The 24,612-nt window shown below is 40.3% G+C and overlaps 1 protein-coding gene across 11 annotated transcripts in view; it reads left to right on the top strand.

Moving 5' to 3' along the window:
* Positions 1-24,612, top strand: part of LOC104150098 (FERM domain-containing protein 3) — a 172,808-nt gene that overhangs the window by 60,213 nt on the left and 87,983 nt on the right. For all 11 annotated transcript variants that reach the window (XM_068926266.1, XM_068926259.1, XM_068926260.1 and 8 more), the window contains one exon: positions 16,233-16,337. Coding sequence is in view for 2 of the 11 variants with exons in the window: in XM_068926258.1 (XP_068782359.1) it covers positions 16,233-16,337 (105 nt within the window). In the remaining 9 variants the exon portion in view is untranslated. The remainder of the gene's footprint in view (positions 1-16,232; positions 16,338-24,612) is intronic.

Genomic DNA, 24,612 nt, shown 5'->3' with positions numbered 1-24,612 from the left:
CAACATCATATTCAATGGAGAGCTTCTTTATTCTGGATGATGTTGATGCTTTTGTTAAATGCCATCTACTGTAGAACACATTGGTCAACTTGGACTGTTAGTGTTGTTGTCTTTAGTTTCAGCAGAGACCTAAAATCTTACAAATATTCAGGACACAATTTGCTGTCTTTGATAAGACCTACACAGTGTTTCTGTGGGGTCAGTGCTTGCACTGGGGAAAGAGTAGCTGTGCTGTGAGATACCATTTGGTATGTAATGCAGGGCTTTGGCTTCTGTGTTACCAGATATAAGAAATTTATGCAGTGTCCCAGGATTTACTTAGAATCTGGGAATCTTACAAGAAACATAAGACACTACTGCTATGGAGAATCAAATGTCATAAGTTCCCAACATAGTAAAAAAGGATGCATTTTAATAGTGTACCATGACTTAAAGATTTAAAAAACAGAACAATTACTGAAACAGTAAAAAGATAAGCCAGTTTGCCTTTGATCTTTCCCTTATTGTGCTTAGTTAATGGGAACAGGAAGTCTGGGCACAGAACAGAAACATGAAGATGCATCTGACAGAGTAAAGGAGAAAAGTGAACTCTAGTAAAGGACAAAATTTATTATGGGACCTGTAAAATGCATTGCTTTATTAACCTTCTTTTTGCAATGACAATTAACAGAACAAGCCTATAGAATCCTTCTTTTGGATTTTTGCCAGCTATTGTTTAAATGTTTTATTTTGTCTTTTGTGGTGGTATTTTAAAACAAAAATTCTTTCTGAATTTATTTTAATCTGAATTATATCTAATTGTTCTCAAAAGAATCACAAAATATTTCCCATAGTTGTAATTTTGTGAAGTGATGATTACAAATGCAAGAGGAATTTGTGTTCTGACTGTACCAAAAATGAGACCTCTATTTGATAGCAGTCCTAATGAGGCAGTTGGTGTGGCTTTCAAGGACTGAATGGCCTCAAACAAAAAAAAAAGCAACTTCTATCCAATCCCCCTACTATAAAATTTGCTAACTGGAAACTTCTGTTTGGCATGGAGACAGAAGTTCGTATGGCACAGAGAATGAGTCTCTCCTCTGATTCCAATAGCTAGCTTTTATTAAATGCTGTTGGGGTGTGTTGGTGTGGGCACTTTGTCCAAGGAGCACTTCTTGGAGGACTTCCTCCTCCACCATTGTTAATCTAGCATTAAATTTGCTTTTCTAAAGATTGGATGTCCAGTCTTGCAAATTTATTGTTGTTTGGTTTTTTTCCTTCACAACAAGCCTTTTTTGTATAATTATTTCTCCTAGGAATATATATTTATACATGTGTATCTATAAAATATTAGTTAAACAGTTTGTCTGGAAATCCTTTTTCTTGGTAAAAATTTTCTTTCAACTTACCCGATGCCCAAAGACTGTAAAGGAGTAAAACACTGTGTGGCAGAAATGAACCAACATGAGCCTTAAAGTTACAAAATTCTTGTGATCAAACCACATGGGATAAGTGAGAAAATAGTGCAATATTAATAAAGACTGGACTATATCTTCCAAAAACTGAGTTATTTACTTTGGACAAGTGAGCAAGATGAGTATTTGAAAGAAAGTGTGTTGATGGATTCTAAATCACCAAAAGGTGGCAGAGATGTTTGCACATCTTTGCCCTGTTCCAATGCATAAAATCTTGGATATTCTGTACCAGGTATGCTATGAAGCCTTATGATATGATTATATGGTGTGACTTATCAGACACTTCAAGTGCATAGCATGGTGAGGTTTCCTCAGCCAGCTAAAAGTTTTTTTTTAATCTAGGTCCTTATCACATGTGATTAGTGTATTAGTTACACTTTTAGCTGGATCACCAGGAGCTGTTGAGTTCATCACCATGGTTGAGGGTCTTGTCTGTTAGGAGCCGTTTTCTCTGATTTGCAGCACTTCAGAAGATTCAGAGCACTTCAGAGTTGATATTGCCAGACCACTGACTGCGCAGCTGAGCTTGTGACCGTGGATTAATCCACATATTATGGGAATTTGATTCATCATTATCTAGTGATATATTCTGTTCTTTATGTAAGCTCTTAGCCCCATACATCACTAATAGCCTTTCAAATGGTCATTAATCCAGCATCTTTCCTTTCTCTCTCTAGACATTATGTTCTATGACCCTCCTTTTTTTTTTTTCTCTGTCCCTCCCACCCAGTGCACACACAGAGGCTGTGTCGTGCACACCAACACGTGTGCTGTAGCTCCCCGGGGAAAGGAGAGGGACCTGGGTGGATGCCCCAACCTGGCGGGGAAAGGAAGGTCAGGCAAGGTGCTGGTAGCAGTGCTTGCAAGGGTAGCCAGCAACTGCCTGTTGCAACAGCAGCTCCCCTGTGCTGCTGACCTGGTGTTCAGACTTACCCTTCTCTACTGCGGCCCCATGTCCCCGCTTCTTCCTCGCTCAGCCATATGGCTGTTCCTGCACGACCCACACCATGGTGTGGCTTAGGGATGTTCAGCTGAGCCCTGAAATGCTGATGTAAGGGACATTCTTGCCCCTCACCAGTTTGGCTATTTTTCTGTGAGCAGCATAACTAAGTTCAGCTATCCAGTGCTGGTTCTCTCCTCTGAATGTGCTCAGGGAAGTGTCTCGTTTACCCAGAAATGTGGAATTTTGGGGGATTTTTGTTTCGTTTTCCTCCCCACCCTTCATCTTTTTGTATAAAAAGTGCACATTGCTGCATCTCCCTTAGAAAAGATACAGTTAAAGAACTGTCCTTGGGAGAGAATATGTGGGAGGCCTCATTTTCTGGGGCCGCTAAACCCACTGAGGAGATTCAGTATTGGACGGGGCCAGAGGAGGGTTGTTGGCCATTACCTGCACTTAGGGACAGCAGGTAACTTTGTCAAAACCCTCATCTGGCTTTTGGATTGCTGTGTAGGTAAGGACTTGAGCTCCTTGAAATCTCTCATCTGCTTTGCCAGACCTGGCATATTAGTTTTTAATGTTGAACATAAAAGAGTGAGAGAGAAAGCAGACTTGGCTTTGCAGAACAATGCTGGAAATTAAATAAAATTATAGGAAGACTTGTTGACAAAAGCACTCAGTTTCTTTTAAGAAATCAATAGTGCCTCAGGTAGCATCATGAATACTGCACTAATGGAAGCTGTTACCAGAAGTGAGCAGTTAATGCTGCAAGCCTTCTGTGAGGCCAGCACTTCAGGGATGTAAAACCTAAATGACTGAGTATCGCCCATGCGCAGAGGGACAGAAAGCGATGATGAACCCTGTAAGACAATATTGCATTTGTGGTTTCTTCAGTGCCTGCCTGGCTGGTGGTGACTTTTGAGAACTGCAGTATGTGAATTATAAATACTTACTTTTATCATTTATAATTTACTCCTGAGTCAGAGTAATTTACTGGCTGAATAGCACCAGGGTCAAGAGCTGATTGTGTGAAAGCACGTTATCTTTTCTGTTATCTGTGTTCACTCCTGCCATCCATATTTTACTGTATAACCAGTAGAATATAATCTTCGTTTCCCATATAATTATGTATTGATGATAGTTTTCATTGCATGGACTGACACTGTAGAATATTTCTATGGCATAGTTGTTTCTTTTTTCCCCTTCATCTTTTATTATTTGGCCAATATCGTCCTACAATAGCCTTTAATTCCATAGAGGGCAAAAATATGCTGTTGTCTGGACAAAGCTGTCTAGCTGTTGCAAATCATTAATGCAAGACTAAAGTAAAATAAGTAACTTCAAATGACCTCTCTCATTTCCCAGCTGAGGTAGCGTGCCAGAGGAACCATTTTTGACAAATGTATTTCTGAGCTCACTACAGCATACATTTCAGGATAAATTTTCAATGCAGTGGAGATTTAGCCATGCTGTTTCCTTTAAGACTGCTAAAGTTTCTACAGCTGCATTCACACATACAGCCTTGACATTGTACTCCTCTTACTTTTTTCTTCTCAATACAGACATTTTTTCTCCTTTTTCTTTGTACTTTCCTTTATCTTTGAGATGTATTTGTATATTTCTGAACCAAAGGAAAGAGTGGGAAGATATTTTTTTATTTAATTCTACTAATTTAAAATATAGCACTTGGGGCTAAACTGATAATGAATTAAGGGCTCAGGAATTTGAGTTTAAAGACAGTGATATCCTTCATATAAATGATGTTCTTAAGGACCCAATTTGATTTAGCAAATTAGTTCTAAAAATGGAGTAGTACCCATTATAAGTGGAAAATTGTCATATGTTGTCTCAGTTGTTCATTTCTGGCCTTTCTGCTAATATAAGTCCATCAGGCAGTTTGTGAGGGTAAAACTGTGGTGTATTTTTTGTTAGATTGGGTTTTTTTCTTCTTCCCAAATAGCTCATTGAATTTGTCTCTTGAGCTATCCCATTTTGGAGCAACCACGCTGCAGTTTCCCTTTAAGTTCATCATTTCAGTTATCCTTGGGGAGAAATATCACTTTATCACCTAACTCTGGGAAAGATAAAGCATCAAAGCCTGCAATTTAAATGCTTTTGCAATTTAACATTATTGTTTTTTTCTTAGCAGCAAAAAACTATAAAAGTTCTTTTAGAAAAAACAAAATTTCTATTATGCAGACTTGCTTGAGCTGTATTTCTTGGCTACACAGCACCTATCCAGAAACCATAGTTACCAGGTGGCAGTTGAAGTCAGAGCCTTGGGCTAAATGTTTCCTCTTCCAAGCTTGTGTAATCTGTAAATTAAAGATCAGCTTCTCATTGAAGATGGAGTGCTCTTATACACTGTAGCTGTAGCTTACATGTGAGATATGATGTATTTTGGGGGGCAAAGGTATCACTGGTGATTGTTTAAATTCCATAAGAAATAAAAAGGACGCAACTCTATTGCTTTCATTTGTTTGTTCACATCTTCCTTTTTCCTGAAACTCTTTGCTGCTTTAAATAAGGGTAAAATAAGTTAATCATTCAGATCTAAAGATTACTTTCCTTAGTTTTGAGTGAGTCACAGAATCACAGAATGGTTGAGGTTGGAAGGGACCTCTGGAGATCATCTAGTCCAACCCCCCTGCTCAAGCAGGGTCCTCTAGAGCACATTGCACAGGATTGTATCCAAGCAGGTTTTGAATATCTCCAGGGAAGGAGACTCCACAACCTCTCTGGGCAACCTGTGCCAGGGCTCCGTCACCCTCACATCAAAGAGGTTTCTCCTCATGTTCAGATGGAACTCCCTGTGCTTCAGTTTGTGCCTGTTGCCTCTTGTCCTGTCCCTGGGCACCACTGAGAAGAGCCTGGCCTCATCCTCTGGACACCCTCCCTTCAGATACTTGTACACACTGATCAGATCCCCTCTCAGTCTTCTCTTCTCCAGGCTGAACAGGCCCAGCTCCCTCAGCCTTTCTTCATAGGAGAGGTGCTCCAGTCCCCTCATCTTAGCCCTTTGCTGGACTCTCTCCAGTAGTGCCATGTCTCTCTTGTACTGGGGAGCCCAGCACTGGACACAGGACTCCAGGTGGGGCCTCACCAAGGCTGAGTAGAGGGGCAGGATCACCTCCCTCCACCTGCTGGCAACACTCTGCCTAATGCACCCCAGGATACCCTTGGCCTTCTTGGCCCCAAGGGCACATTGCTGGCTCATGGTCAACTTGTTGTCCACCAGGACTCCCAGGTCCTTCTCTGCAGAGCTGCTTTCCAGCAGGTCAACCCCCAGCCTGTCCTGGTGCATGGGGTTATTCCTCCCCAGGTGCAGGACCCTGCACTTGCCTTTGTTGAACTTCAGGAGGTTCCTCTCCGCCCAGCTCTCCAGCCTGTCCAGGTCCCTCTGAATGGCAGCACAGCCTTCTGGTGTGTCAGCCACGCCCCCCAGTTTAGTATCACCAGCAAACTTGCTGAGGGGGCACTCTGTCCCTTCATCCAGGTCATCGATGAATACATTGAACAAGACTGGACCCAGGACTGACCCCTGGGGGACACCACTAGCTACAGGCCTCCAACTTGACTCCGCACCACTGACCACAACCCTCTGAGCTCTGCCATCCAGCCAGGTCTCAATCCACCTCACTGTCCACTCATCCAGCCCACACTTCCTGAGCTTGCCTAGGAGGATGTGATGGGAGACAGTGTCAAAAGCCTTGCTGAAGTCCAGGGAGACAACATCCACTGCTCTGCCCTCATCTCCCCAGCCAGTCCTTCCATCATAGAAGGCTATCAGATTGATCAAGCATGATTTCTCCTTGGTGAATCCATGCTGACTACTCCTGATCCCCTTCCTGTCCTCCACATGCTTAGTGAGGACCTCCAGGAGGAGCTGTTCCATCACCTTTCCAGGGATGGAGGTGAGGCTGACAGGCCTGTAGTTCCCTGGCTCCTCCTCCTTGCCCTTTTTGAAGGCTGGAGTGACCTTGGCTTTCTCCCAGTCCTCAGGCACCTCTCCTGATCTCCAGGACCTTTCAAAGGTGATGGAGAGTGGCCTAGCGATAACATCCACCAGCTCCCTGAGCACTCGTGGGTGCATCCCATCAGGGCCCATGGACTTGTGGATGTCAAGTTTGCCCAAATGATCTCTAACCCGATCCTCCTCGACCAAGGGAGAGTCTTCCTTTCCCCAGCTTTCTTCTCTTGTCCCCAGGGTCTGGAATTCCTGAGGACTGGCCTCAGCAGTAAAGGCTGAAGCAGAGAAGGCATTCAGTATCTCTGGCTTCTCTGTATCCTTTGTCACCAGGGCACCCACCCCATTCAGCAGCAGGCCCACATTTTCCCTAGTCTTCCTTTTGCTATTGATGTATTTGAAGAACCCCTTCTTGTTGTCCTTGACATCCCTTGCCAGATTTAATTCTGAATGGGCCTTAGCCTTCCTTGTCGCATCCCTGCACACTCTGACAGCCTCCCTGTATTCCTCCCAAGGGGCCTGTCCCCTTTTCCACATTCTGTACACTTCCTCCTTCTGTTGGAGTTTTGCCAGGAGTTCCTTGCTCATCCATGCAGGTCTCCTGCCCACTTTGCTGGACTTCTTACTCAGAGGGATGCACTGCTCTTGAGCCTGGAGGAAGTGATGCTTGAATATTAACCAGCTTTCTTGGACCCCTCTTCCTTCTAGGGCCCTACCCCATGAGATTCCCCTAGGGAGGTCCCTGAAGAGGCCAAAGTCTGCTCTCCTGAAGTCCAGGGTTGCAATCCTACTTATTGCCCTGCTGCCTCCTCCCAGGATCCTGAACTCCACCAGCTCATGGTCACTGCAGCCAAGGCTGCCCCCAACCTGCACATCTCCAACTAGACCTTATTTGTTTGTTAGCACAAGGTCTAGCAGCACACCTCTCCTTGTTGGCATCTCCACCACCTGGGTCAAAAAGTTATCCTCAAGGCTCTGCAGGAACCTCTTGGACTGTTTGTGCCTAGCTGTGCTCTCTTCCCAGCAGATGTCAGGGTGGTTCAAGTCCCCCATGAGAACCAGGGCCTGTGATCATGAGGCTACTTCCAGCTGTCTGTAGAAGGCCTCATCTACTTCCTCTTCCTGATCAGGTGGCCTGCAGTAAACCCCCACAACCATGTCACCCATGTTAGCCTGCCCTTTAATCCTTACCCATAGGCTCTCAACTTTCTCAACTTGCTCTTCATCCACCCCCAGGCAGAGCTCCATACATTCCAGTTGCTCCCTCACATAAAGGGCAACTCCACCACCTTGCCTTCCTGGCCTGTCTTTCCTAAAAAGCACATAGCCATCCCTGACAGCATTCCAGTCAGGTGAGCTATCCCACCATGTCTCTGTAACTGCAACGAGATCATGGCCCTGCGGCCACACACAGATCTCTAGTTCTTCCTGCTTATTCCCCATGCTGCGTGCATTGGTGTACAGGCACTTCAGAGAGCCAATCGAGCATGCAGGCTTCTCAGGAGAGGTGCAAGAGGATCCTCCATAGCCATGTTCCATGCTGTCTCCCCTGGCTGCGTGCACCTGCTGGAGGCATCCTGACTCGAGTGGTGTTTTACTGACTACCCTGTCTCTATGCCACTCCCCTTCCCCCATCTCTCCCAGTTTAAAGCCCTCCTTACCAGGCTGGCCAGCCTGTTGGCAAAGACACACGTGCCCTGCTTGGTGAGGTGGATCCCATCTCTCTCCATCAGCTGTTGATCTTCAAACAGGGTCCCATGGTCATAGAAACCAAAATCCAGTTGTGAACACCAGCGGCGCAGGCAGTTGTTAACTTGGAAAACCTGTCTACTCCTCCTCCCATCCTTCCTGCCCTCACAGGCAGGATTGAGGAGAAAATGACCTGGACTCCCAGACCCCTGACCACCACCCCCAGAGCTCTGAAGTCCTGTTTGATGGTTTCGAATTTGCCCTTGGTGTCATTAGCACACACATGGAAGAGCAGCAGAGGGTACAAGAGTCAGCATTGTGACATCACTGTGTAACTCTTCAGTAAAAGCTGCTGGGAAGGTCTGGGTTAAAATGTGCTGTTGAAAGCCCTGCAACTGAAGGAAGCACGTAATCTGATTGCTTGTCTTATTAGGGTGCTTATTAGGAATGAGATACATCTTCCATGAATTTTTTTCAGGAAATGAGATAAATAAGGGCAAGGATACTTCTTGCCCTAGTTGTCTTTCATATCATAAGGTATCTTAGTGTATTTTCATGTTGGGTTGGGTTGTCACTCTTTTCATTTGGGAAATATTTTCCTGTGTTTGTGCCTCTTTTTCTTCGTGTTTCCTGAGCCCCTGCATTTTGTCAGTGTAGGCCAGTCAGCGCCACTCCGATGGCATCTGTGAGCGGATGAGCTTGTGGCTGGATTTCTCGGAGTGTAGTACAGTGCTACTAAGTTAAGTATGTCATTTACAAGACATGATTCATGTAAGATAGGGTATGGAAGAGGACCCTTCTATTAATTAAATAGTACCTGCCTTATTGTAATTTTTTTTGTTTTTTCTTAATTAAAGAAAACTAACACACTGATTTCCCCTCCCGCCCTGGTTTTTTGAGGTTTGTAGAAATGCAATTATTTCCTCATTGTAAAGGAAAAAAAACGTCTATTATAAATACTTTGCTTCTAGAATAAAATGTGTCAGTTCCAGTTAGGTTTTGATCAGTAAGTAGTGTGTTTTTTAATTTACAAATTTAATAAAAAATAATAATTATAGCTGGCCCTTCCTACTATTGCCAAAATTTGTCAATTAAAACTAAATAATAGGGTTCCAGTATACCTTCAAGTAATTTAAAATATTGGAAAGTGCTGATTATGAGCAAGAAGGAAATCCTACTTATGGGTTATAGCATTTTAGTTCAGTAACAACAACAGGCACATTTTTAATTGCTTTTTATATTTTCAAGGCATTATGCAATGTCCAATTCTTGGAAAACTTCTCCAGAATAATATTCTTATCACTGTTTCAAAGGGTGGAGCAATAAAGGCAAAGAGGTTGTCAGTGTATCCATCTTGTGAGCAGTTACTGTCATTTGTAATCTCAGTGAATCCATAAATCCTAAGAGCTGTAAGAAATTTACCCAGGGCTCTGGAGTGAGTCAGGGTTAGGGCTGGCAATTGCCAGATCTGAGCTCAGCCCTTTCCACCTCCCTGCTTTCAGTTGTTGCAACCTAATTCTTTGCTTGATTTTGCTCTTTGGGCAAAATTTGGTTAGAAAATACTGGAAAACTCAGACCATGCCTTCCTTCTCTCTGCCCTCAACCCTCTCTATTCAGCTACACAGGGTTGATTTTTAAACCTGTTCTTATAGCACGTGGCCCAATCTGCCAGTGACGTGTAATGAGCTTTATTGCCGTGCCACTGGAAATGCAAGCAGACGCACTGATAACTGTCCTAAAACACAAATGAACCCAGAATTGTTCCCAGATGTCCCTTTGCAGCCACGTTTCTGTATACAACAGCAGACCGCGATACTGAACTGTCGAGTAATTGGCAGCAAGATGGAAGATCCGTTCCTGCTGGTATTCAAAGTATTTCTCTCATGAAAAGCCCAGAAGAAATATGGTTTTGTCGCTGGGGCAGGCTCGTGCTCTGTCCAGAGGGGAGTTGGGAATGCGAGAGGTGCCTCTTGAGGAAGCAGTTTAGCTCTGTAAATCTTGCTGCATTTTTGATATTTTTGTCATTGTAATATTGTACTAGTTCAATTGTCAGTTAACGGTATGAAAAGCTGCCTTTTGAGTTGTGTTTCTCCCTCATGGGTGACTTCCTGTTTTGTCTGTTTTCCAGATCTGCTTTCATTTTGTGGTGGTATTATTTAATTCAAGTGTTATGTTTAATTTTTTAGATTCATCACATTTTGAAATACGTCACACCCTAAATAAAGCAAGCATACAAAGCCAGATGTTATTACTGCCTTGCCTGAGAGCCTGGACTTTCCATTTATCTTAACAGAAATGCTGTTTTTATTGTGGCTTCAATTTACTTTTTCTAGAGTAGAGTTATATTAGTCTTGCAAACACATTGCTGACTATGTGAGTAACTTGACACACAGGGTCACTGGAACCGTTCGCGTGTGTAAAGACCCTTGTGGGATGGGGATTGAAATCCTCTGTACAAATAAATGCAGTGTTTATAACTGCACTGCTTCTTAGCAATATTAGTGGCTTCCTGACTGAAATAAGTGCAGCTGGCAGGACTTCAGTGGTTAGATAACAGCAGAAGTGTTGTGTTTAATCCACTTGTGAATCTGGCTTTTCCCAGTGACATCATTCAAATAAACAGACCCAGAACTTCATGGTGAAACAAATGTGAGCTGAGAAGTCCTTTCATTGAATGTAAAATCCCAAATATCTATAAAGGGACCTGCTTGTCCTCTCACTTTCAGAACTGTAGAATAAGTAATGACTCTTTTGTGGACTTGTTTTATATTGTCAGAGAAGGATTAAATTGGGAGGACAGGATAAATTCTCCCTTTTTTATTAAATTGCACACAAACTAGGAATTAAAAAAAATAAAAACAAAAAACAAAAGCATGCACAAGATTGGCATATTGTTCTTGTGTTCAATTGAAACTGCCCAAGAGCAGCCCTGGTGAGGCCGCATCTGGAGTTCGGTGTCCAATTCTGGGCTCCCCAGTACAAGAGAGACATGGAGCTCCTGGAGAGAGTCCAGCGGAGGGCTACCAAGATGATGAGGGGACTGGAGCACCTCTCCTATGAAGAAAGGCTGAGGGAGCTGGGCCTGTTCAGCCTGGAGAAGAGAAGACTGAGAGGCGATTTCATCAGTGTGTGCAAGTATCTGAAGGGAGGGTGTCCAGAGGATGGGGCCAGGCTCTTCTCAGTGGTGCCCAGGGACAGGACGAGAGGCAACAGGCACAAACTGAAACACAGGCAGTTCCATCTGAACACGAGGAGAAACTTCTTTCCTGTGAGGGTGACAGAGCACTGGCACAGGTTGCCCAGAGAGGTTGTGGAGTCGCCTTCCTTGGAGATATTCAAAACCTGCCTGGATGTGATCCTGGGCAATGTGCTCTAGAGGACCCTGCTTGAGCAAGGGGGTTGGACTAGGTGATCTCCAGAGGTCCCTTCCAACCTCAACCGTTCTGTGATTCTGAGATCTTTGTCTGGATTAGTTTCTACGTAATAAAGGAAATACCAAGGAAGTGGGTTACTTAGTCATAAATTTGCAGAGTTGCAGAAATGGAAACCCTAATAATAGTGTTTGGGAGTGAAAATGAAGTATCTTTGCAGTGTCTTAATCGGCTCTTAGACGTGAGGTGAAAAAAGGGGGCAGGGTTGTCCTGCGAGTCAGTCACTGGAGGACCTTATATATGGCCACGTTATGTTGGAGGGGAGGGTGTCCTTTGTTTTGCTTAGTTTGTTTCAATAGAAAACAAAACTTTTGATCCAGGGTAAACAGATTTTCACAGGTGTTTGCAAGTTGACCTTGTTTGTGTTCGGGGATTCTGTCATTTACATGGCATTTGATCTGTTGTGTGTGTGTAGGCGTTTGTTGCGGGTTTTGGTGGTATTAAGGTAAGATATTCAAATACGGCCTTAAAAAATATATCTGTATTGTCTGTACCTATTTATCTAAATATATCAGGTAGCCATTACTTTATTTATAGGAATCTCTAAGAGCCTTTCTTTGTAAATAAAAGGATTACATTACAGGACTTGGTTAAAGGCCATTTTTAAAAACACTTTTTATGGAGTGTGGGTTACAGAAATCTGAAGGAAAATATATCAGAGTTGAGATAACCAGATGTTGCATTTGAATGGCCTGGGAAAAAAAAGTGCCTTATTTTAAAATTCTCATTCTATCATTGAAAACATGGTGTTAATTACAATCCAGGACATTTTGGCTCTTCTGTTTACACATTTTTATGGCTATTTCTGCCTCAGTTCTTCATCTCTGCTTGAGAATACTTGATGATTGCTGGGTGAGATCATGGTATAACTATCAGAGATTTCAGCCTGGAAGCTTTCAGAAATCTGACTTGATTTTTGCTCTCAGATTTCTGTGGTCTGCTGCTGATGTTTTTCAGTGGTGTTTCAAATAATGTTTTTCTTAATTATGCCTTTTTTGGTCATGTTCTGACAAAGTACTGAACTGTAACGTAGAAATATTTTTGTGAATTGCTGTGAAGTACTTCATTGGTATGGCACTTAAGAAAAGAAAAAGGTTCATTTAATTGGAAAGCTATATGGTAACTGTCTGAAGTGTCAGGCGAAATTTTATATTCATTGTTCTGTGACCCAAATTCATTCTTGTGCTCTGTTGTGGATGACTGGCAGCTCTTAATTTAATTTATCCATATTCTTTTGTAAATGAGAATAAGCTTTGAATTTAATATATGCTTTTATACTGTGATATGTAATAAGTATATCAAAGAAGGCAGAAGACAAAGATCATTAGATTGCTAAAGCTCAAGAGAAATTGGAGCATTGTTAGAGAAATTTTGAAAATGTCTATGGATGCTATCTGTAGAAAACAAAATGAACAAGCATTGCCCATCATTTTTTTGCCATACTGTCTATTACAAATTCAGACTTAAGGTACTCTGTGCCACATCAAATATTTCTTTCTATGCTTGAATTATCTGAAATTATTTTCAAATTTTAGGTAGTTTAAAAGCATAATAGTGAAGTATTTAAAACTATGTCTTCTGAGAGGTAATAACATTATGTATGTATATGTATCTGTTAAAGAAGGAAATTGTAGCTAACTTAGCTTCAGCTTAGCATAAGTCTGACTCTTACTTAGCATAAGTGCCTAAAGTAGATGAAGCCTGCAGACCTCAAGGCCGAACTTTCAATGAACTCGAAAAACATTGCTGACAATGTGACATTGCTGATGATGTAACTGCAAAATCAATTATAACTAGCTAATGAAGATACAAAGTAGAATGCAGGAGACAAGATGGGATGCACCTGGGTTGTGGTTGACCATTGAGAAGATAAGGGACTGTGGGATGTAGGCCAGGACCTGTCAGAAGGAGAGAGACCACCAACTCAGTAAAAATGATTGGAGGAGACCTTCACTGGCAGTCAGGGAAATAAGACTGTAAAGGATACAATTACCCCAGAATTTATTTGTTCAGGGTCCCTCCCTGGAGGCACCCAGCTCGAGCTGTTACTTTGCTGTAGTGTCATTTAAATAAATAATTAATTTTGCTGTTATATGTGCATGAGACTGCTCCTCGGAAACCTAGGGTCAAACTGTTTCCATAACAGTATCAAATTATTTACTTTTATCAAATTAGAGTCTTTCCTAATATCTGGCGATGAATCCGGTGGAATTTGAAACCTGGCTGTTTGAACAGCATGATAACTGAAGTGCATAATAACCAAGGGTAGTGTTGTTAACCAGTCTCTTATTTATCTATGGAGGGTTTAAGGATTCCTAGAGCATGAATTTAGCTTGGAGGCTTTTGTTTGTTTGCTCTTTTTGTTTGGTTGGTTTCTATCATCTGTCTTTCAAGCAAGAAAATTAGGACAGCCCTTCATTTTAGAAAGGGAGCTTTGTTTTTGGGTTGAAAAACACAGTACGTGTTCCAGCCTTTGATCACATCCCTCAAGAACTCCAGTATTTTTTGTGATCACTTAGGTGGAGGACTTGTTAAATGAATGGATTAGAATGTGAACCTATAGAAATTAGTAGATTTATTGACTATTCTTCTGGTAACGCTTTCTGTCAGATGAAGATATGAATAGTCTGTTTTCCTTGTTGGCAGTGTTTTAAAATTGGATTACGCTTATGCATTGTTGTTAGTAAGATCTATTTTGATCTTCTTATCTTATCTTTGATCTATCTGAGTCACCTAATAACTGTTGTGCCCCACTTCTATTTAGTTCATTGTATGTCTATCTTAATATGCAAGTTGAATCAAACACAAGTGTGAATTTTTTTTTCCTACTGCCTATGTTCTGAAATGTCACTATGCAATTTTATTTTAATTTTTTTTGACACTCGTGCTTATAGTATAGTCACAAATAAAAGTTTGCAGAGACTTCTAAGTTTTTTAGCTAGAAAAATTCATGGAGGTATGGCTGCATAAATTTAGACCTGAAGAGAATTTTTTCTGTCAGTCGCAGAGAGAGTGGCTTTTTGTACTTTTGAATCTTTGCTTATAGACCTTGCCTTTTGAGGAAAGTTTTCACTAGGGTGTCACTAGCATGCCAATACTCATAATTGCATACAGTATAAAATATCAGTGTATTTTTTAATCATTCTTAATAGCAAACAACTCACTTTGTTTCTCTCCAGCCTCAGGACATTTTTTTAAAAGTTACAGACGGAAACATTTTGCAGCTTTGTTACTGGGAAGAAGGTAGCGCAGCTTAAATGAGGGTGATGTGGTATTTTATTTTATTTTGTTTTTTATTTTATTTGTTCAGTGATGGGAATGAAAGGAAGAGCAACTGTATCCGTCAGAATTGTCTTAATTGTAAAGATAATACAATCACAAAACTACTGCACTATTTTGCCCTTATCTGTGTAACACACTAGTCCTGAAACACAAATCCCTTTTTCTGTAGGGAGCTGTAGGCCTCACTGGACTGGTGGTCACAAGGCTATTTCTTCCATTGCCCTTTGCAGTATGACCTCAGACAAGTCACAGCACTGTTTTTGCCTTGGCTGCTCTTATGTGAAATGCAGATGATAACAATGTCCAGTTTTGTAAAATACTTTGAGAAATGTGGGAGCTATGTGTTAATTTTTGTGCAGCTATGCTGTTCATAATTTAAATTGTTACCTTCCTGTAGGTTAAATACATCATAGCATTTATTGTTAAGGGAACAATTTGGAGGAACAGTTAAGTAATATTCAGTACGTTTGTGATTGCATATCCTGTGTAGTTTCTGTTCTGTAGACACTAGGGAGTTAAGTTTGAATTGTTTCATAGCAGCAAAGAGTAGAGGCTTGCAAAGTAGCTCATACAGGTTCCACAGCAGAGGAGTTTTGTGCGGGGCTTAGGTGAAGAGAGGGAGAGAAACCCAGAGACCTGACACTGCGACATAGTGGAGCATCTTTTCCTGCTAAGAATCAGCTATTCTAGGCAGACAGTTTTGGCCCACACACCACAGCTGGTAACAGTATGAAAAGTTGCATTACTTAGAACAGAAGAAATGTGAAGGTTCATGAAGTTTCCCCATATCTGGCATTAGATTAAGGAGAGATGAAACAGTACTAAGATTGCAGAAAGCAGAAATAAAGAGTGAAGTTGTTAACTAAACATCACGTGTAGAACAAGCTACCTTAAGGCTGTTGTTACCCAGTGATGATGCAAGGATGAAAATGTCTTTATCATTCATTTGGGCATTTCTTCCTTGTACTGCAGTACTGTCTAGGAACTGAGGATCAGGTCTCTCTTTCTGTGGGCATTACACAAAGACACAATAAAGGTAACCACTGCCAAAACTGCTTGCCAACTTGGGGGCACAAAAAAGCACACACAGTTTTGAAATTGTGTTGAAATGGCTATCTGTTGTGCTGTTATAGCATCAGGTGGAAATACAGTTAATGGTAATATATTAAATGCTATAAATGTGCAGCTATTAGAGTAGCATGAGTTTTCCTGAGGCAGAACAACTGGTATTCTTGTCAGGAATCAATTTGTGAAGCTGCAGGGAATATATTGATCATCGAGGAATACGTTTTAGTTGCTGCATTTTTTTAGAGGAGACAAATGTTTGACTCCTTTGTCCTCATCTGAATAACCAAAAATAAATAAATTCATATGCCATTTTCTTTGATGCTTTGATTAGATTATTTAAAGCTTATAATCATGAAGTTTAGAATATTCGGAGTAATGTATCAATTCTTTCTCTTTTTCAGAGGGAAACGAAAGGTCAGTTTCTCATAGATCATATCTGCAACTATTACAGCTTGCTGGAAAAAGACTATTTTGGCATTCGATATGTTGACCTTGAGAAGCAGAGGGTATGTATATGAATTCTGACTATGTTTATTTTTAAGTAATGCTAAATCGATTTGTTCAACAAGTAGGTAAGATCTAATGCAAAGTTATGTATCTCTAAGGGATTATGCTCTGACCAGAATCCATAGAGGTTCCTAAAGTAGCTTTATTAAATTCATTTTTATCCTCAGCTCATCTGTATAGGTTTCAGGTAAATTGATATATTCAAATTTGTGTAGTTCTCCTGGTCACTGAAGATAGAAATGATCTTTAGTCAGGACTCAGGGGTAACACCGTTATTCTAGCTCTAGGCTCTGGTGGTGCACTGGAATCAAGGATGGATATATAGATATCTATATATAGATATATATAGATATATCTTTTTTTTTTTGTAGAGTATATTTCTTGGGAGATATGCTGTTAAACTCAATACAATTCCTGCCAGTAAGACAGTCATTCTGTTCTACTTTTCACAGGGGGCGTAAACTTGGATATCTATAATACAGAAACCAGCTATGATTTGTCAGGTTGGGAGGGTTCTTCAGTTCTCACTGTGAGCATCTTTACATCATATTTGAGCAATAAAATTTAATATGCTTACAGGCCTGTATTCCAGGCAGTTGTGTGGACAGTGGTTAGTCATCCCTCTTAGGTGAAAGGTGGTCCTGCAGTTTGTCTTCTCTAGGTGCTGCTAGTCCCCATTTGGGTTTCAAATGAATGTTGAATGTTACTGTTTGAAAGTGGGAAAGGATGGTCAACACTGGAAGCAGAATTCAGAATTAAGGCTTAAGTATGCCTTCAAATAGCATGGAGTATATATACAGGCTTTTCATCTCTGGAAATGAGCACCAATTTGAAACTGGTATGATTCAGGAGGAAAAAATCAGTTTGATAGATATCTTTGCTAGACCCAAATTAGCTAACATTTTGGCAAAAATTACTGGAATTAAGACTCTCTGCTCAAGCCTATAGAATTTGAATAGTGTTGCAAAGCTCCAGTAGATCATTGCATTTTCCTTTTTAGAAAATTAGCAGTTATTCTGACCAGTGTACTAGATCTTTCATGATCAATAAAATTGAAAGGTATTCTAATTGGAACTGACAGAAGTAGGTGGACTGCTGGATTAGACTGTGATTAGATAGGACTTAATGAATACTTATTTTTGTTGGGCCTGTCTTTGACACTCATTCAAAAATTACTACAGAAAAGTTGGTTTACTTAACAGAAATCAAGAGATATTGTTAGTTAAAACTTTTCATTTAACTTTTCCTAGCAGAATACTATGAAAAAGCAGTGCCACAGTGAGAACTCCTAAAAACTCATTCTCATTGCATGGTAATCATTATATCATACTTTGTGGTTCTCATTTTTCAAAGAGCTGTTAACCATATTGACAAATTTGCTACAATACCTTATTCCTGTTGGCTATACAGTTGCCCATATACATCTTGTAGTATAGCTAGTTTTGTTTTAAGTTTAGGAAAGATGCACTTCATCCTGAAGCTCAAGTTTGCACTTGGTTACTAAGGAAAGACAATCAATTCAAATTTTTCTTACTTGCCTTGTTAAATACTAATTTATAATTACTATCACTTTTTTAAGCATATGAGATGGATAACGTTTCTAATTAGCTATTAGTTCCTGATGTTAAGCTTTCTCGTGAATTAGGACATGAATGGTATTGAATTGTGTGGGACATTTCTTGATACAGACTTAAATGCCCTGGATGACAAGCCGAAAGTGTCATGCACTTTTCTCTTAGGTTCACTATAATTCATGAAAAGCAGTTTTCATGTGCTGTTTCTTCTATTGACCCTCCTTTGTGCTGTTCTGTTGTATCTTTTTTTTTAAGATTGCATTTCTAGTGATTTATGCACGTACTTTCCCTCAGAGGTATATTCAGAAGAAGAAAATATTTCCTCTGCAACAAAGCATGTCTTAAGGGCTAAAATACAGAGAAATGTTATAATAAAGAAATACTATGTAGTATGGCTCTTTTGAATCTGTGCTCTTGTTGTGGTTCTCTTACCTGAGTTTTATCTCCATATCACATATGAATGCATGAATACCTCCCAACTAAATGTAGGAAGACTGTGAAACTGTTGCAGTTTTTCTCTTAAAGAGACATAACCCACAATCTCCTGGCACTATAACAGGCAAGTATGTTAGGGCTCAAACATTGTAGCTAGATGAAGTTCATCAGCAAGTGACTCGGTAAGAAATTAGAAGAAATAATAATCTTTAAGTGATGATGTAGGTGAATGACTCTTCTCACAGTTTTATATTTTGGCAGTTGAGACTTTAGGTCTCTGAAATTCATGCTAATAAAAAAAATGAGATTACAGAGTAGTAGCTGCAATTTATGTCCATGATCTAAATGACAAGTGTAAGATATAGTGGGTCACAGGGAGGAGGGGCCTATCATAGTAGCTGCCTTACTGGAAAGAGTGCTTAAAGAGAGCCATGCAGAAGAGACTTCCTAAGCTCCAATGAATTCTTGCAAGTCCCATCAAGGAAAAAGGGAGAGATTTTCTGTAGTATACCCTCTTATGGGTTATTTAGATGTGTTACAAAATAGAAACAATAACAAGTAAAGCCAGCAAAGGTCTGTAAATGGAATTCACCAAGTGTCTTGTTTGGAAAATAATACATCTATTTGCATTTTTAAAATAACTTTTTTCTAAAGTTACATCTGCTGGTTTGACTGAGAACAATTGCTTTGAAGGGAAGTGATAGTTCATTGTAAATCAGTTTAATGCTGAGTGTGACAATGTACTTCTGTGCTCCATAGGCAAACAAAGAAGTGTAGGGCAACGTATAAAATAAAAATCTCCTAGTACAATTTCAGTAGTGATAGTGTATCATTGTAGTCAAGATAGCGATAAGCCACCAGCCTGTTGTAGCAATGAAAAAAAAGTTAGAAGTAGCAGGGGAAGTATTTTGGGGAAAGTATTAATGTCCTTATATAAGAGCCTGATGAGATCTCAACTATTCTGATCTAGGCATCCACATTCAAGATAGATTGATTTAACTGAATCAACAGATGGAGCATTAGAATGATCAAGAGAATGGAGAGCCAGTTTAGGAGACTATATTAAGAAGTGCGCAACCTATGTAGTGCAGCAAAGCAAAGGATAAGAGGATACAGTTACCATTTATAAATGCATCAGGGTGTAAACTAGAGAGAAAAAAAATGTTTAAACCAGTGAGGTGAGGTGGATTCACATTTAAGCTAATGAGGGCAGTACATGCTGGAACAGCCATAATGGGAGCAGTAGGGGCAAAAATTTAACTGGCTTTAAGATGAATTTTTATCAATTTATGAAAGGGATTATATTACACATTAACAGAAACAGCTAGAGACTAGGGTCTATACTCTGAAGTCTGTTTTAGATAATATGTACTAAAAGCTGAAACAAGAAAGCATAACATTTTTTAGGAGCGTTACTAATGATATTGATGCAGGTAGCATAAAATTCCTGTTGCTATTTTCTTTTGCTTGGAATTGTGAATGCCTCTATTCCAGTTATATTCCACTGCATAGTCTCTGTCTTTGCACAAAAGGGGCTATATCTGTTGTTCCATAGGAAACTGCCTAAATTATGCATTTAATCCTGTCTTTTCATGTATTGTTCTTGTTTGGCTCTTCGTATAGCTAAGCTATATGAAAATAATAGTATGTGTATATATATGTACACATATATAAATATTTTACAAAATTTCTCCTGCTGACATTTAGTGTACAACTGATGCCTGCCTCCCATTTATTTGTGTATAATTCTTTGTGCAGAAGTTGTTCCGAAAGCTAATTTGCTGTCCTTCTGTTCCATAATCATTGAGGGAGCTCAAGCAGGCAAAAATACCAGCTTTAGTTCATCCCAAATATGTATATTTCAGAGCAGCATACCAAAATGTAACATTTTGACTTAGGAGTGTTAAAGTACTTGTTTGAGGTGGAGAATTCAAAGTATGAAATGTTTCAATATTTCAGATGTTTCAAGTGAAATGTTTCAGTATTTCTGTATAGAACATTCAGAACTTCTGACTGTGAAAAATGTTGATAATTGAACTAATTGTCTTAGATTGGAAGAAAATTTTGCAATATTCTCAGTGGTGGGAAAAAGTATAATTTTTATAGATTATTTTTTAAGTTATAAGGTATACTCTACTCTTTTATTCCCCTTTTATAGTGATTCTTTCCTTCTACATAAGTAAACACGTATGGATCTATTTTAGGCATGCTTAAACCTTCTAAAATTTCCCAGAGTTTTCCACTTCACACCAAAAAGAAACTCTAGAAGACATTCATAATGGAACGCAGCATGGTTGCTTTTTATATATCGTCGGATATACAGGAGGAGAAAAATGCCAATGGCCTCAAATTCAGCTAGAATTTGAAGGCTCTAAATTCTACATGATACGTGCTATTTTATCTTCCAGCTTCACTGTTGGGAAATTGAGCCATACGGTAGCTTCACAAAACTCAGTTTTGCTAAAAATTTACAGTAAGTTGCAGTATGCCATTTTACATGTAATTGTACTATACTGGGAACAAGTGAGTTCTTTATATTCATATATTAACTGTTGAGTTTTTAGCCTGGATTCCTGAGGAAACTAGGCATATCAATCACACTGCTTGTCCCCCCAACTCCTTTCTATAATAACTTTTGAAGCCAGTTTCAATCAAATTTGACTGGGGATAGAGGTCTCAAATATTAAGTTTCTGTAAGGTTTCATGAAGACAGGCTGCCACATCAGAGGAAAAAATCCTATTAGTCTTTTCACTGAGGGAAACACTGCAGGGCAAACCCATCCCATAGGGAAACTAGAGAGAGTTGGGAGGGAGATACTATGAGCACCCAGGAACCTTCATTTGGAGCTTGTACTTTTTTAAGAAAAAGTAGTTTCAAACAAGAGACATACCTGGAGGAGGTTTCACTAATTCTGCTACTCAAGGAACTACTTATTGGTAGTTTTTTTTTTTAATTGATTTTTGACCAGTAGATCTCACAAGAGATCTAAAATAATTCAGGCCAGTTATTACACGCTTGAGGAAATGCAGCATGGCTAAATCTGCGCCAGAAAGTGCAGGTTGACTGAGAGCCTTTTCTCCCGTTCTTTGGGCTGGTGGGAGATGGAAATGGGACGAAATAATGCTGTTTGGCATCTCTCACTAGAGAGAGGATTCCTTGTTGAGGGAAGCCACTGATGCTGAGGACAACAGAGGATTGTGCTGAAGGGACATGGTAGTGTGGTGAAATTTATTCCTGAAATCTCTTCAGGAGGGCATCCTAGCAGAGACTTAAAGATGGAAATGCTAGATTTCTTAAAATGGCTGGATTTGAGTATGGGCTTGTGCTTATGCTTTTGAGTTAGAACATATGAGGTGGTAGTTGCACAGAAACACCTTGGAGCTTGGGGTGGGTTAGAAGTGAAAAAGACTTTGTAGGACCCTGAACCATCTGTGAGATCTCAGCTGTTACTGTAGAAATGTTCATGACTGTAATCACCCTGAAGCATTAAGGTGCTTTCTCATTTGGATAGGCCGCAGGATTGTCTGGTAGCAGCATCGTTTGCAGTGATTTTAGCTACACACATCTATGCCTGGCAGTATGCAAACAAAGCTTTTAAATCACTGACATCATTGCAGTGTGAATACACTCCCACTGTGCAGCAGATTTTGAATGGGGGTATGAGTACACTGGGATTTTTTGACTTCCCCAGAGCACAGAGCCTTCTTATAACACAACTAAAAGGCACCTAACAAAATTAGAAAGCAATTGATGTAAAGCAAACAAGTGCTTTTTTTTTTTTTTTTTAAATACTGTGCATAGTCATAGAATTCATTGTTGCAGATGCCAGAAAAGAATCAAAAAGTGTTTTCAAAAAATAAATGCTTAGACAGATTGGTGAAAGTCTACAAAGACTAACAAACAAATTGTAATGGAGGCCGTTGCAAAAAGCCCAGTGGATGCAACGGGAATTATTGCTCTTCACTAGGTCTGTTCTTGCAGGCTTTCTCTAAGCGTTTGCTTCAGGCTACTTTCAGGGACAGAGTACTGAGCTAAATGGATATTTGCTTTTACCAGTAGAGGTCTTTTTATGTAATAAGCAAAATTTGAAATCAATGAATAGTAGTATAAATATACACATACATTTAATTCAGCATTAATGCTACTAACTGAATTAGTTTGTGTGAAGATTACTAACCTTGCAAACCAAATCATTGTGCAGGCTATTTTAATAAGGATCAAGATGATTCTTCCATCAGTTGTGAAGCTGTTGGTAGAGAAAGCTTGGCAGGTCATGCATGTATCAATATATGGAGTTTTTAGGGGTGTAGAGGTTATGGATCAGTTGAACTACATTGACTTACATCACTGGAGGGTCTCTGAATATTTCAGTGTAAAATGGAGTGAGAATGTGGAAACCTGTGTAATAAATTCCAGCCCAGAATTATACCACTGCTGCTTCTGCTCCAATGTGGGGCATTATTTCTGGACCAGATTCATTTCCCTGATAGTGATGTACATTGTTTCTCCTTGAATAACACACCACTAACCAGGGCTGATGCCCTAATTCTGGGAACAGTAGGGAGGAACAGCTCCTTTACTGCAACAGAATAATATTAATATTCTTGTTTTACTAAGAGGGTCTTCAAGGCACAAAAAAATGGTGTTAGCACTTGGGCATAAATAAGGAGACATGCAGCTGCCATGGGTCATTTGGCATCTGTTGTGCCGAAATAGAGTGGGCACCCAATTCCCCTCTCTGAACTCTCCATTAGCCTTGGATACTGTCACTTTTGTTTGAGTCTGACTTTTGGCAGGCAGTGACCAGGTGGAAGATACTGCCTCGGGGCTAAAGCAAATTGTTTTAGATTTGCTTTTCTTTCAAGGAGAAGGTGAGATATTTATTTTAAAGATTAATATAGGGTTGAGGTTTAAATAAAGTTAACTGTTATTACTTTTCTAGAAGTGTTTCAGTGCATCTCTGCATTTTCCTGCTCTGTTCTGTTCCTTAAACAAAAGTCTTCAAATCCAGTCCTTGCCTGGCCAGAATATTTTTGTGACATCTGCAAGTTCCTCTAATTCTGTTTCACTGTATGCGCATCTGAACACTTGACTGGCTACTGCTTGCTGAGGATGATTTCAATATTCATGGTATTTGACTACTCATGATTGCCCCTTCATTACTGCTCCTCTTGCAAACAAGGGGCCTGATTCAAAAGCCTGTTGAGGCAAAGAGGAGGGAGTTTTTTCACCGAGTTCTTTGGATTTATGGTCAGGTCCCAAGTGCTTGGTTTTGGTCTAGTAGCTCCTTAGGAGCTAAACTTTGTTTTATGCCAGTCTAATGAAGGAGTCCACAGGAAGAGGAAAAGGAGATTGGAGCACACATCTTTGCACTGCGGAGTGGCTGTGGCTGTTGCAATGTTCAGGAAAAGCAGTATGGGGATTATAATTACACCTGACCCCTTACAAAGGCTGTGAGAATACACATAGGACACTGCATCCTCTTACCTTCCCCTTCTTAATTTAAAACCTATGCCCCTATGCTATACTGAGACCAAACTCAGTCCTGTCTGAGTTTCTCAGTGAATGACTTAATTTGAAACAGCTTGTAGGCTGAAGTTTCTTTGATAAAAGCACATCAGTGTTTGCAGAGTTAAATAATAAGCTTTCTAAAATGGTGCTTTTACCCTTGTGTGGTGTCCTTGCTCATCCTGAGCTTTTGCTGTGGAAGCTTGTAACACATCAGCTGCTCAGCATTTGTGGGTAAGCAAGCACTCACCTGGCCTCACTAATGACTACTCAGTGCCACTTAAATGCTGAGCAGAGGTGAGGGCTGTATTTACAAAGAAAAACTGCTCCAGTTCAAAACACAGCATGCTGTCTCAATGAAGCCTTAGTCAGAGAGCCTCTAGTTACTGAATGGCAGATCCAGAAAGCAATTTTAAGCATATTTTATATCCAAAATATGTTGCTTACACTTGGAGCACCAAGACTTACTAGCTATCCCCATGTTTACTCTTCAAGGTCTCTAAGTATCTTTAGCTCTGCCTTCTGCTTCTGCCAGGACTTCTGGGCAGACTGTCTTAATACCTACCTCCCACCCAACCTCTTTGGGCAGAAGAGATTAGAAGTGGGCAGCATTGAACCTGAATCTCTTCACAGGCTCCTTGGTAATACCTGCTAGCTGGATTAGGATCAAAGTCTTCTCCTGTCTGTTGGGTAATGACCATATTGCTGGCATGCCCTCAAGGAAAAGGGAGGTTCAGCCTCTGCAGGAATGGCCTC

The sequence above is a fragment of the Struthio camelus genome, chromosome W (genome assembly GCF_040807025.1).
Source record: "Struthio camelus isolate bStrCam1 chromosome W, bStrCam1.hap1, whole genome shotgun sequence".
In the NCBI taxonomy this organism is placed as follows: Eukaryota; Metazoa; Chordata; class Aves; order Struthioniformes; family Struthionidae; genus Struthio; species Struthio camelus.
This window is presented reverse-complemented; position numbering and strand designations above follow the sequence as displayed.